Here is a 13,333-nt window from a genome sequence, read left to right as displayed (position 1 = left end):
TGCTCCAACTTCAGGCACATTTAAATCTGTTTAGCTGTGCCTTAACTGAATGAGCACTGTGCTACGGTCAACAGATCATTTATGTTTTTCTCTTCTTTTTCTTTAGTAATCTGTTTAACACATTTTTATCAGTTTTTTTTTAATAATTTTTATTATTTGTTTTCATTTTTCTTATACTTGTCTCTTTTATTCCTGTTTATAGAAAGCACTTTGAATTGCCACTGTGCATGAAATGTGCAACATAAATAAACTTGCCTTGCCTAAATCTTAAAATTGCACTTTAAGTTGAATACTAGTATCTTGCAAAATAATATAAAAATAGTATGTACTGCAAAGGTAAAATAAATTAATTAGAAATAAGACTATAATGTTTAAAGATGTGTTGGAAAAAAATATCTCCTTGAAGCAAAGAATTAAAATTTCACATGTGGGCTAATCATTTGGACTTCATATATCATAAACCCTTTTTATTTGAATTGCTCCTCAAGGTCTAAAAAGTTTCAGACTTTTGTGGACAGTTGTCTGGTGAAGAACTACCTCCACAGGCCATCCACAGAGACGCTTTTACGGCATTCCTTTATTAAAGACCTTCCCAATGAACGACAAGTACGAATCACACTTAAAGATCATCTGGACAGAACCAGGAAGAGGAGACAAGAGAAAGGTATACCTGATAGACTGATTTTTTATTTTATGTTATTTAGTTTTGCGATTTTTAGATCAATGTGATTACAGGTTACGTTTCTTGTGCGTTTAAAAGTTCGGTGATTTTTACTGAAGCCTAAAATTTGAAGTGTCATTAAAAGCAACCGCAGTGGAATATTCCATTGATTCTAACAGTACTGTTGTTTTAAATTGTTTTCATCTCTGTTTCAAAATCAGATGGGAAGGAATATGAATATAGTGGAAGTGAAGATGAAGACGATGGTATAAATGAAGAAGAAGGTGAACCCAGGTATGTGTTAATCGTTTTTCCTGATCTCCTTGCAGAGTCAGCATCTTTACTTCTGCAAATAATGCTTCCCATAAGTCTAAATTGGATCTTTTCTGTATGGAGGCGGGTATTTGTTATAGAGGCAGAGCAACTGATTGCTTTTTGATGAAAGATTATAAAGAGACAAACTAAACTATTTTCCTGCATTTCCCACAAAACTGCTAATCTGGTCAGCATAGCAATGGTTTCGTTCTTAATTATATTCTGATGGAATTCAGATTAGACTGAATGTAACTCTTTGATGCAAAAGTGGCCATTGGTGTGATGCTCTAGATATAACAGGTGATCACATACTATGTTGGAGAAATTGTATATCGACAGTAGCTGGCTGCTATAGCACAATACATCCCAGTAGTGTGATCTGGAAGTCTTGTATCTGGGATTTGTTCTCCCAAAAATGAAAAATTCCATTATTAATTACTTACCCTCATGTTGTATTAATCCCCTCTGACATTTGTTCATCATCAGGACACAAATTAAGATATCTTAGATAAAATTTGAGAGCTCTCTCCTTCACAAGACAAAAAAAGGAACCAAAAATATTGTCAAAACATTTTTTTTTGGATTTCTTGGTTTTCTCAACCCAACCATTGCTAAGCCCTTTCAAAAACATTCTCAGTGTTTTAAAGGTGCAGAATGTAAGTTTGACACCCAGTGGTTGAACTAGGTATTGCACAATTGGTTCAAAACACACTCAAGTGCAGGTTGCTAGATTGACGACACCAACAGCAGTGTGCCTGACTATCAAGCCTAAAGGCTGATTTGAGGCTGATTTCAAGTGTTCTAAATAAAAGCATCGGCACGCGATAGAAGGAATATTTTCCATATTAAAAGAAGTTTTTTGTCCTAACCAACACCTGAAGTTTATATTTTAGAAACTGCTTCTATTTCTTGCAGCTGAACAGCAGCATAAACTGACAATGATCACCTCATGTACACCTCATGCGCTTCATTCAGTGTCAAATGCTAATAATGTGAGTTTGAATGCAATTTCACATCACATTTATTGCCATACTGCTAAAAGCAGCAGCAGATAGTTCACCTCAGATCTTGAAAATAAAATAAACCGTTTGAAATTAAACTTTAGAACTGTGACTCAAGGCAAGCCAAAAATAATCAGTGATTTAGCATCTACATTTAATAAGATAAAGAGGTTTATTATGTATTATGCTGTGTTCACACCAGACACGGAACGCGCGTCAAGCGCGAGTGATTTACATGTTAAGTTAATGCAAACGCGTGAATAGACATCCTGCCGCGCGATACGCGCGAATGGTGCGGCGCGAATGACGCAAATTGCGCGAATGGCGCGGGGCGAATTGAGCGTTTTGCGAGTTTGACGCGCTTAACTAGCGTTACGCGCGATTTCGAAAATCTGAACTTCAGCGTACATTTGCGCCACGTTAACCAATCAGAAGCTTGCTCTTGTGGGGGCGTGATTGTGACATAGAAACTGTTAAACAGTTCATCAAACTCGGCTTGGCTCAGTCAGAAGCACCGCTGAAAGCCTCCGTCATCCAGGTGAAGTTTCTGGAGGAGTTTATGAGCTCACAGAGCTGGATGCACCTCTGAAAGAATGTAGTGGACTCAGACACGACCCTAAACGTATCGACGCTGTTTTTCAGTCTTCATAAAGCACATTAACACTGTTATTTTCTTCATAAAATCCATGTTAGCCATTTAGCTATGAAGCTAGAGTCTTCGGGCAGACAGAAGCCCTGCCCATCACGTAAATCCGCGTCTGTTCTGATGTGAATTTGACACGCGAATGAAGCAGGGTTTGACGCGTGTATGAAGCGAGTAAACTCAAATGTTCACGCGGCTATTTACACGCGAATAGCGGGATTTATCCGCGCGTTCCGTGTCTGGTGTGAACACAGCATTCGAAGTAAGTGCACTATTCTGTTCTTCTGAATGGCTGTATTTAAATTTTTGTCGTGTTTTGTCAGGTGCAAACAGCCCAATTGCTTATCACTGCAAGTCCCATCATGCAGCGTGTTTTCAGGACATGTCCACCATTGTAATGTGCTACTATCCACCAGATGTCACATTTCAGTGACTGACTAATACTTTGAGAGCCTTTCTGACTGAATGAATAAAATAGGATGTTTTCCACCAAGGCAACCTGCTGAAATGTAATTGGCCAAACTGGCAGTGGGCAGGTTAAAAAGACACACATTTTCAAAGCAGAATATCTGACTTCAGCACTGTTTTTCAGATAAACAAAAATGTTCACCTGGCATGTTTTTTAATTATCTGCAAACGAATCATTAGTAAAGTAGTAAACATACATACAGCACCTTTAATGAAGAAGAGTTGAAAGTTAATATCTGTACATAAATATTTCAATTCTACTCCTCAAATGTTCTACTTCCTCGCCGCTAACACAGAGTTCACAGAGTGTTTGTACATTTTTAGTACTAGAACACATTTCTTTTGGTCTTACAAGCGTTGAGGTGCAAATACTGGAGCTCAACTGCCCGACTTGAAATGAAGTTAACAAAATTGAGGTCATTACTTAAGGACTGGGTATCCTTTACACATACCAACAATGCCATATCATCAGCATTTTATAAGAGTTAGTTTTCATTAACACAGCTTATGTCATTTATATAAATAGAAAATTTTTAATTTGTGATTTAACACATCCGTGTGGAGGGCCAGTGTTTAAAATGACATTTTCTGACTTTATACTATTTACCAGTACATGCTGTGGTTATTCCTGTAAAAAAAAAAAAAAAAAAAAAAAAAATTCTCCATGAGATAAGGGTTTGGTGGACCTGCAACCCTTCTAACTTCTTCAAAACAGTATCAACACTACCTGGCCACTTTATTAGGTACACCTTACTAGTACCGACTTGGACCCCCTTTTGCTGTCAGAGCTGCCTTTATCCTTTGTGGCATAGATTCAACAAGGTACTGGAAATATTCCTGAAAGATTTTGGTTCATATTGACATAATAGCATCATGCAGTTGCTACAGTTTTTCAGCTGCACATCCATGAATCTCCCGTTCCACCACATCCCAAAGGTGCTCTATTGGATTGAGTTCTGGTGACTGTGGAGGCCATTTGAATACAATGAACTCATTGTCATGTTTAGAAACCAATATGAGATAATTCACGCTTTATGACATGGCACATTATCCTGCTGGAAGTAGCCATCAGAAGATGGGTACACTGTGGTCAAAAAAGGATGGACATGGTCAGCAACAATACAACAAAAGTAGGCTGTAGCGTTTACACAATGCTCAGTTGGTACCATTTAGCCCCAAGTGTGCCAAGAAAATATCCCCCACACCATTACACCACCACCAGCCTGAATCGTTGATACAAGGCAGGATGGATCCATGCTTTTATGGTGTTGATGCCAAATTCTGACCTTACCATCCGAATGTCGCAGCTTAAATTGACACTCATCAGACCAGGCAACATTTTTCCAATCTTCTATTGTCCAATTTTGATGAGCTTGTGTGAATTGTAGCCTCAGTTTCTTGTTCTTAGCTGACAGGAGTGGCACCCGGTGTGTTCCTCTGCTGCTGTAGCCCAACCGCCTTAAGGTTGGACATGTTGTGCATTCGCAGGTGCTCTTCCTGCATACCTCGTTTGTAAGGAGTGGTTATTTGAGTTACTGATGTCTTTCTATCAGCTTGCACCAGTCTGGCCATTCTCCTCTGACCTCTTGCATCAACAAAGCATTTGCGCCCACAGAACTGCCGCTCACTTGATATTTCCTCTTTTTCAGATCATTCTCTGTAAACCCTAGAGATGGTTACGTGTGAAAATCCCAGTAGTTTAGCAGTTTCTGAAATACTCAGCCCAGCCAGTCTGCCACCATTAACCATTCTACGTTCAAAGTCACTTAAACCCACTTTCTTCCCCATTCTGATGCTCAGTTTGAACTGCAGCAGATCATCTTGACCATGTCTACATGCCTAAATGCATTGAGTTGCTGCCATGTGATTGGCTGATCAGAAATTTGCGTTATGAGCAGTTGGACAGGTTTACCTAATAAAGTGGGTGGGTGAGTGTATTTTCACTGTAGCAAAAGCGGAGAAATCCATAAATAAAATCCTAAAACAAGAATCTGCCGGATCCATATATTTTCTAACCTTATTCATTAGAGTAAGGGTTGCATCTTCCACTCCTCACCCCACTCTAAGTGAAGTTTCACAAAATAATTTGGAGAGGAGCACGAGATATGATTGACCACAGCTGGTCTCTCATCTACAATCATTAGTTAGCCAATCAGATTAATCCAAACTCACTATAAGCAGCCTAGCAAAAATTACTCCCTTATCTTTGTTTTCCGAAAAAAAAAACCCATCCACCCTTTCTCCTTCATTCTTCCTTTACCACTGGGAGCTCTCAAGAACTACCTGATCTCGTGCTCCCCTTACATGCTTAACCGACCTAAATGTGAACTCTTGAAACTACATTTGCTAGTTTATTTATTTGTTTTTTCAGGGTCTGTGGTAAACAATGTGCTGCTGCTTTCATTATGGCAATAAATGTCACATGAAATGTTATTGAAACTCACATCGGCAACATTTAATACTGAATAATCTGCACCTAAGGTGATCATTCAAGGCACAATGTGGCAGAAATAGAAGCTGGTTCTAAAATAGAAACTTCATACATTCATCAAACACCTTTTAACATGGAAAAGAGACCTTTTTTTCATGTCGTTAGGAGGCGGTGTTACATAAACACTACATATTTTTTTAGACTTTTTTAATTTGCATATAGGAGCAAGAGGGGGACAGATGATGCTATGATAGCAGTCACTCATCATATTAATAAACATTTAGAGGATCTAAGCTCATATGCGCGACTTTTATTTGATGATTTTAGTTCAGCTTTTAACATGTTGCAGCCACATATTTTAATTAAAAAGCGAAATGATTTTAAAGGTCATCCATTATTAATTAATTGGTATTCCTCTTTTTTTTTTTAAAAAACTGATCGTAGACAGCAGGTTAGTGTTAGTGGAACAATTTCTGAGCCAAAATGTCGAGTACGAGAGCTCCGCAGGGCTGCGTTAGCTCACCTGTTTTGTTCACTTTGTATACAGATTCATGTAGATGTTCTTATTCTAATAATTACATTGTTAAATCCTCAGACGATACTGTCATCTTAGGGTTATTGAATAAGAATAGAGATTTATCTAAATATTTTTCAGTGATTGGAAGATTTGTGAGTTGGTGCGACGACAATCTTCTAGATTTGAATGTCAGCTAGACAAAAGAGATGGTGTTTGACCTTAGAGGAATTGGTGATCATAGGCTTGTGACCATCAAAACTCAAACCATCACACAGGTCACTTCATATAAATATCTTGGTGTCTTCTTTGATAACTCACAGAAACGGAATATACATGTTGATAATCTCTGCAGTAAGCTTCAGCAACGACTGCATTTTTTACGACGTCTAAGAATTTATGGAGTGGATCAGAAATGTATGATCATGCTCTATAAGGCTGTGCTTGAGAGTTTAATGAGGTACGGCATCACAGCCTAGTTCGGCAACTTGTCTGTGCAGCTGAGATCTAAAGTAGTTTGTTTGATTTACACTGCCTGGAAAAAGATTGGTGTATCAGAGCTGATGTCACTGCAAGATATGTATGAACAGGACGCATTAAGATGTGCTAAACAAATAGTATGTGACACATCACATGTTCTGCACAAGGAATATGAGTTGTTACCTTCAGGGAAAAGGTTCAGAGTACCTTGCTGTAGATTAAACTGATATAAGAAGTCTTTTTATCCTATGAGCATTAAGCTATTAAATAATAGGGGTGGTTTAGATTGAGAGTATCTGATTACCTATGTTGTTGTCTTGATGAGTGTTGTTATTGTGTGGTTGTTGTATGTTTGTAATTTGTGTGTTAAATCCAGTGTTTAAGACAAATTTCCTTTCTGTGTCAAGCAGAACGGACAATAAAGTTAAAACTAAACTAAATTATTTATGTGTATATGGTGAGAGGCATGTAACTTTTATTGAAATACTTATATGTTTTTTGTATGTTGCATTGTTTTGTCCATGTTGGCGATGACTGCAGCCCAAGACAAATTTCCCTAACTGGGACAATAAAGTTTTACCTCACCTCACCTTACCTTACCTTACCTTACCTTACCTTACCTTACCTTACCTTACCTTACCTTACCTTACCTTACCTTAAATACATGTACTGTAAAATAATATGCAACAGTTAAGACTCACGGAATGAACCACCAACTATTCCGGCAAATGTTTTACTCCACGAATGCCCTTCCAGCCTCAACCCAGTACTGACAAACACCCATAAGCCGCCTTTCCACTGCACACAACATTTGGGCATGACTGTCGGAATACGCCCCCTTGTGGTAGTTTCACAGAATTTTCATTTCTGACGTGCACCATGGGGACGCTGTTCTCGCAGTGTCCAAAATAAAGGAGTGCAAAAGCAAGAGCCTTTATTCTCTTTGGGTTTACCATGGTTGAATGAACGAATGAATGCTAGAAACTCATATACCGCTAAAATATTGGGGGCAATGTGGAGACAACATTAAAACATTATATTTTTATTACTTACATTTATAAACACAAGTGTTTTTTGTTTATATAGACTTTTTAAAATTCAAAATATAACCAAAAAACCTAGTATTTCTCATCTCGCACGCACGGCCCTGCTCGTACAACACTGGAATACATCACATCCGGTCGGCCAGTTGCATACGGTCTAGTCGCAGGAGTTCAAATATTTCAACGAGTCCGCAGCTCAAATCGGATCCGAATTTTTTCCGCATGCGGAGATGATCGGAACTCCACGCAGCTCCCGGACTACTCTCCATTGGAAATGAATGACTTCCTGTCTGTCGCTTGTCGTGTGCAGTGGAAAGGAGGCTGTAAACCCCTTCACACACACTTATAAACTACCACCAATTTTGTTTACCCAATTCATCTGTACCACATGTCTTTGGACTTTGGTAAAAACCCGGAGCACTTAAAAGAAACTCACGCCAACACAGAGAGAACATGCAAACTCCACACAGAAATGTCATCTGACCAAGCTGGGACTCAAATCAGCGACTTTCTTGCTATGAGGCGACACACTAACCACTGAACCACTGTGCCGCCCTATCATAAAATAATGTACTTGCTATGCTAACAAGAAATTTACTGTACTGGAAATCCATTTTTGCATTACTACAAAGCGGTTGGACTTGCCTGGAAACATTTGTAAAATACAGCAGGGAACCATTCTTCATCCTCCTCAAAACTGTTCAGTTCTATGGCAAAAATGAACTACTATTTTTTTTTCCCCTTTGGAATATTATGCACTGATGAAGCATTGATAATAAACCCAGGAAAGTCAACTAGGAAGACAAGGTAGATCAAGGTAAATCAATAAAAATAAATGAAATTTAGATTATGTAACCATAAATTGCCCCTTGACCTGTAAAATGACCCTTGTGGTATGCGCATCACCCGAAGATAATGTGCTCTGTCAGTAAGTCTCCTCATGGCAGATGGCAGAAAGAACCTGACAGCCCTGCATGACACTTTATTCAAATGTTCGTTTTGAGCATCTACTCATGTTTGGCCATCACTGACGTGATTTTTTTTTGTGTGCTCATTTAGCTCTATAGTGAACCTTCCCGGAGAGTCCATGCTTAGACGAGAGTTCCTGCGACTGCAGCAGGAGACGAACTCCCAAACGCAACTAATCCAGCAAGTACACAATCAAGACAACTACAAGAAACAACTGCTGGCTGACAGACAGAAGAGAATCCAACAACAGCAGGAGGAGCGACGACGCTTCGAAGATGTATGAATAGATATTCTCTTTTAATAATAATATTATCGAGGAGTGCATGAGACTTTGCTAGGGTCACACTTTATTTTAATGTACAATTAACAAACCATTAGCTAAGATTATTAGCTCAAGATACTAACTAGCTGCTCATTAATAGTAGTGGTTGTTTTTAGGTAAACTCAAAAGAATGGCGTTTGCTGTTTGTTCAGACTACTTATTTTAAACAAGCTGAAACAAAACAATTTATTTGCTGCACAAAAGACTCAAGAAATTTGTTTGTTTCAGCTTCTTTAAAATAAATAGTTTGAACAAATTGAGTTAACTTATTCGTTTTTACAAATTTAAGTGGATTAAACATAAAATTTGCCACACAAAAGACTCAAGAAATTGTTTTATGTTCAATCCACTTAAATTTGTACAAACTAATGAGGTAACTCAATTTGTTCACACTATTTTAAATTTAAAATACACTGAAAAAAATATTCAAAGATAATTCCTTGGATTTACAATTTTTTTTTTTACGTTAAGTGGTTGTAAACAATTTATTTGTGTTGAATTTAAACAAACAAATTAAGTTGAACATTATTAAACTTAATTTGTTTGTTTAAATTCAACACAAATAAATAGTTTGCAACAGTTCTGCATGCAACACTTTTTTCAGTGGAAACAAAAAAAAATATTTTTTTGTGTGTGTGACAAATGAATTGCTTTGTTAAATCCACTTAAATTTGTAAAAACTTATAAGTTAACTCAATTCCTTTGTGGAATCGATTGTGTGGAACCCAGCATTTTTACTGTGTATTTGGATGTAAAATAAGATCATACTTTAATATATAATGCTCATAAACAATTAATATTGTAATAATAAGCAGGTAATAAGTCAGTGTAAATGGTGCGAACTGTCATTTAAACTAAAGTGTTACTCTAGTTTGGGTTTTTAGCTTGCTTTGGCTTTGAAAATACCCTTATTTGTGTCTAGTTAGTGTGGTGGCATGTTTCACTAGAAGTTCTGCATCTCTATCTAAATCTAAATGTGTACACTACACAATCAAATGCCACTTTGGGGACTCATGTGTGTTCTGGTCTAGAAAAGAGGTGTGCTAAGGCGCATTGTTGGCACGTTGCTGTTTTGAGGAAATTAAATAGACTGTGCAACAAACCAGCAGAAAGCAGGTCTAAAGCACAGAGTGGGTTAGTTGTAAGACTCGCTTGCACATTGCCTAAAACACGCAAATATCTTTACAAATGAAAAAGAATTAAAGAAATCAAATATTTTAAAAAGTATTACTTTCTACATGAATATGAAAACCACTTCCTCCACTCCTTCATCTCGGGGGGCTTTTTTTAGTTTATTCACGACAACTTGCTTTTGTATAATGTTGTTGTTATTATTATTATTATTTATTATATGCATATTTAGATTTGTTTTATTAAAAACAGGCTTACAATTGTCCACCTGTCAGGTTTTGGACCATATGGGGCATAGAACGTGTGTTTAGATATAACTTTGTTACTGTTGTTCCTGTATTCATTTGCTGGAATTTAGAAATAGTCTTGTAACAAATCTTTGCGCTCACCAAATGAAATTAATTATGTAGGCTAATGAATGTCTTCAGTGGAGTGCACAGCACCTTTTCCTTATCCACTAAAGAGAGAAAGAGAAAGTAAAGGCCGATTGGAGGAGGCTCATTCTTTCATTCTCGCGCTGCAGATGGTCTGTTTAACTGTTTACCCATTAGTGAAGCGTTCAGTTTTTCCACTTATAAAGTCTGCTGTGTAAATAGCAAATGCGCCATGGCACGACGCAACTAAATCTTTAAGGGAATGGGAGAAGAGACTCTGATTGGTTTATTTTTAAAACACACCCATAACTCATTAAGAGAATAAGCTCAACCCTGTTAGACCATGTGCCACAGCGCAGAAAGCCAGACAAAAAAGGACTGCAGTATGCATTAAAGGGGTATATTCACAACATAATAGGCAACTGATTAGAGAATAATTCAATCAAAATTTTGTGTTTCTGTTCGTAAAGCATCAGGAAAGGCTGTTACATGAGACTGGAGTCCAGTGGCCTGAGCTTCAGGAGATGTTATGGCAAGAAGAGACTGACCTTACTGAGAAAAGCAAAAGAAATCATAAAAAACAGGTTTGAGTTTGTTTTTTATTTTATTGTTTATAATAAACGCCAGTGTAATTTGTTTATTTTATACTTCTTTGTTTATCATCACATTAAAAAAATTGTATTGTATATAGGGGTGGGAAGTAACAGTGTTTAGCAAAAAATTAACAAAAAATACTTGTATTTTGTTATAATGGCATTTTTAAACGGGTGGAAATCAAACTACAGCTACATCCAAAAACTTATTTAGATTACTAAAGTGATTAAACTAATTTAGATTACTAAATGGATTTCTTTTGAATTCCCATGTAATTTATTCGTTAAATATTTACGTAAACATGGGGATTTTATCCAATAAGCCAACTGATTCTCCATTCAAAAATAAACTGCATACAGTCTGTTTGTTTAGCAACTATAATAATATGGACGACACAGAAAGACATTTTTAAAATTATTTTACTTCTATCTTAACTCTATGTGCTGTAGATCAAAATATGTATTGTCAAAGTAACTGGCTTTATTAATGAATATTAATATATGTACAAGCTAATGTTTGGCAAATATCTCTCTCTACATTCTACATTCAACGTTTGTGGTTGGGGTTTATTTATAGGCTAGACATGTCCGGTTCATTCATAGGCGTCAGGGCATTTCCCACATACCCGTTTCTCTTTAAAAATGTGTTTAGACTTGGTAGTGTTCATGATAAATATAGTTTATAATAAATACCAGTATAATTTGTTTATTTTATACCTTCATTTCGTTCATGTCCTGATCATGTTCTGCTAAAACTTGCATCGGACAAGGGGAACTATTGGCCAATATTATGATATTTAAATGCAGCATGCAGTCATGCAGCGTATCTCTTTTAAGTATCTTTTTGTCTATAATAATCAAAAATATTGAAAGTCAATGGAAAATGATGTGATCAAAACCCTTTTTTTTCTTTAATATCAAGTAGTTTTTATTTTTAAATGTTAACTGTAACCCTCAGTGTAGCTAATTTGTGTTTTATTGTCATTGTATTTCAGCCTAAAGACAGTGAACATCACAGGACTGATGTTGAATCTGCATCTTCAAATCTTTTCGATGAGCAGGTACAAAATGTTTTTAATACTAAACAAGTTAACGACGTGTTTCACTGACTGATAATGTGTGGTTGATATTTTTTGGCCAGATTCTGAAAAAGGGTAGTAAAACACTGATCATATCTGACTTTCAGTTTCAAGTTTCAGTTTCTTAGCCCTGGTTAATAGTTGATTAATGACACTTTTTGGTAACACTTTATTTTGATGGTCCATTTGAGTATTAGTAAACTGTTTGCTTATTATCTGTTGATACTGCTCCTTCAACAGACATTTAACTGAACCAGTGCAGGTACTTCCTCTAACCCTAACCCCAACCTAATAGTCTACTTATAATTTAATGAGAATTAATTAGTATGTAGATACAATGTAACTTAATTCAACAAACGGACCCTCTAAATAAAGTGTGACCCACTTTTCTTTCTTTTTTCTTTTCTTTTCTTTTCTTTTTTTTTTTTGATTAGTGTGCACCAAACTTAAATTTTTCAAACAAGAAGCTCAAATAAACATTTTACACTGTAAAGAAAATTGAGTTCTACAAAAGTTCTACCCAATACCTTCATGATGTCCTACATACAAATTGATCAACTTAACCTAATCATTTTTTTGCAAGTGGATTGAACATAAAACAATTAAGTTGATCCAAAAAAACTTAGAAATTGTGCTACAACTCATCTTAAGTAGTTTGAACAGGCAGCTAGAGTCTTTTTTGTGTGTATATTTTTTATTCAGTGTGTGTAGGATTTATTTCATCATAAAATAAGCTTCACTTGTTTTCACGGTGTTGATAACCTTGTTAAGGTTTGTTTCAGCTAGTGACATGCTAAACACATTGTATTATGCTTGCGTGTGAAATGGCTGTTTTTTCGGCCACACCATCAGGCTCAGGGCAGAAAAGCTCAGCGCACACTTCCCCGAGATCAGTCACAGCTGCTGTTCCTCCTGCATGACCACACACACCAGCAGAAGAGCAGCAGAGCTACACCACATGACGGGGTAAAAACACACTGTCCACTGCTCTCCACAGTTTATACACTACCTGACAAAATTCTTGTCGCCTATCCAAGTTTTAGGAGCAACAAATACTAGCTTGACTTCTAATTGATTATTTGGTATCAGAGGTGGATTATATATAAGGAAAAGGCCTCTAGATTGTGCTTATTTTACCAAAATAAAATATGATCATGCCTTGATTTTTATTTATTTTTTTCATTATTTAATTAGAACAGAAAGGTCTGCAGATCTCTCACACTTCCTCATACTACGTGTAACTTGTTTCCAGTTGGTCTTCTGCAGTAATTGTGATGATTAAGATGCAGTTCGAAAGATGATTCTTCTG

The 13,333-nt window shown here is 36.6% G+C and overlaps 1 protein-coding gene across 5 annotated transcripts in view; it reads left to right on the top strand.

Moving 5' to 3' along the window:
- Window positions 1-13,333, top strand: part of si:zfos-2326c3.2 — a 117,999-nt gene that overhangs the window by 45,840 nt on the left and 58,826 nt on the right. For 3 of the 5 annotated variants that reach the window (XR_012390226.1, XM_009307764.5, XM_009307763.5), the window contains exons 10-15: window positions 489-664; window positions 883-955; window positions 8,616-8,802; window positions 10,823-10,936; window positions 11,941-12,006; window positions 12,877-12,990. Coding sequence is in view for 4 of the 5 variants with exons in the window: in XM_009307764.5 (XP_009306039.1) it covers window positions 489-664; window positions 883-955; window positions 8,616-8,802; window positions 10,823-10,936; window positions 11,941-12,006; window positions 12,877-12,990 (730 nt within the window). In the remaining variant the exon portion in view is untranslated. The remainder of the gene's footprint in view (window positions 1-488; window positions 665-882; window positions 956-8,615; window positions 8,803-10,822; window positions 10,937-11,940; window positions 12,007-12,876; window positions 12,991-13,333) is intronic. The other 2 variants (XM_073922543.1, XM_021481119.3) reach the window with 1 other exon arrangement.

The sequence above is a fragment of the Danio rerio genome, chromosome 14, assembly GCF_049306965.1.
Source record: "Danio rerio strain Tuebingen ecotype United States chromosome 14, GRCz12tu, whole genome shotgun sequence".
In the NCBI taxonomy this organism is placed as follows: Eukaryota; Metazoa; Chordata; class Actinopteri; order Cypriniformes; family Danionidae; genus Danio; species Danio rerio.
The sequence above is the reverse complement of the archived record's forward strand: the minus strand, read 5'-3'. Positions and strand labels throughout refer to the sequence as shown.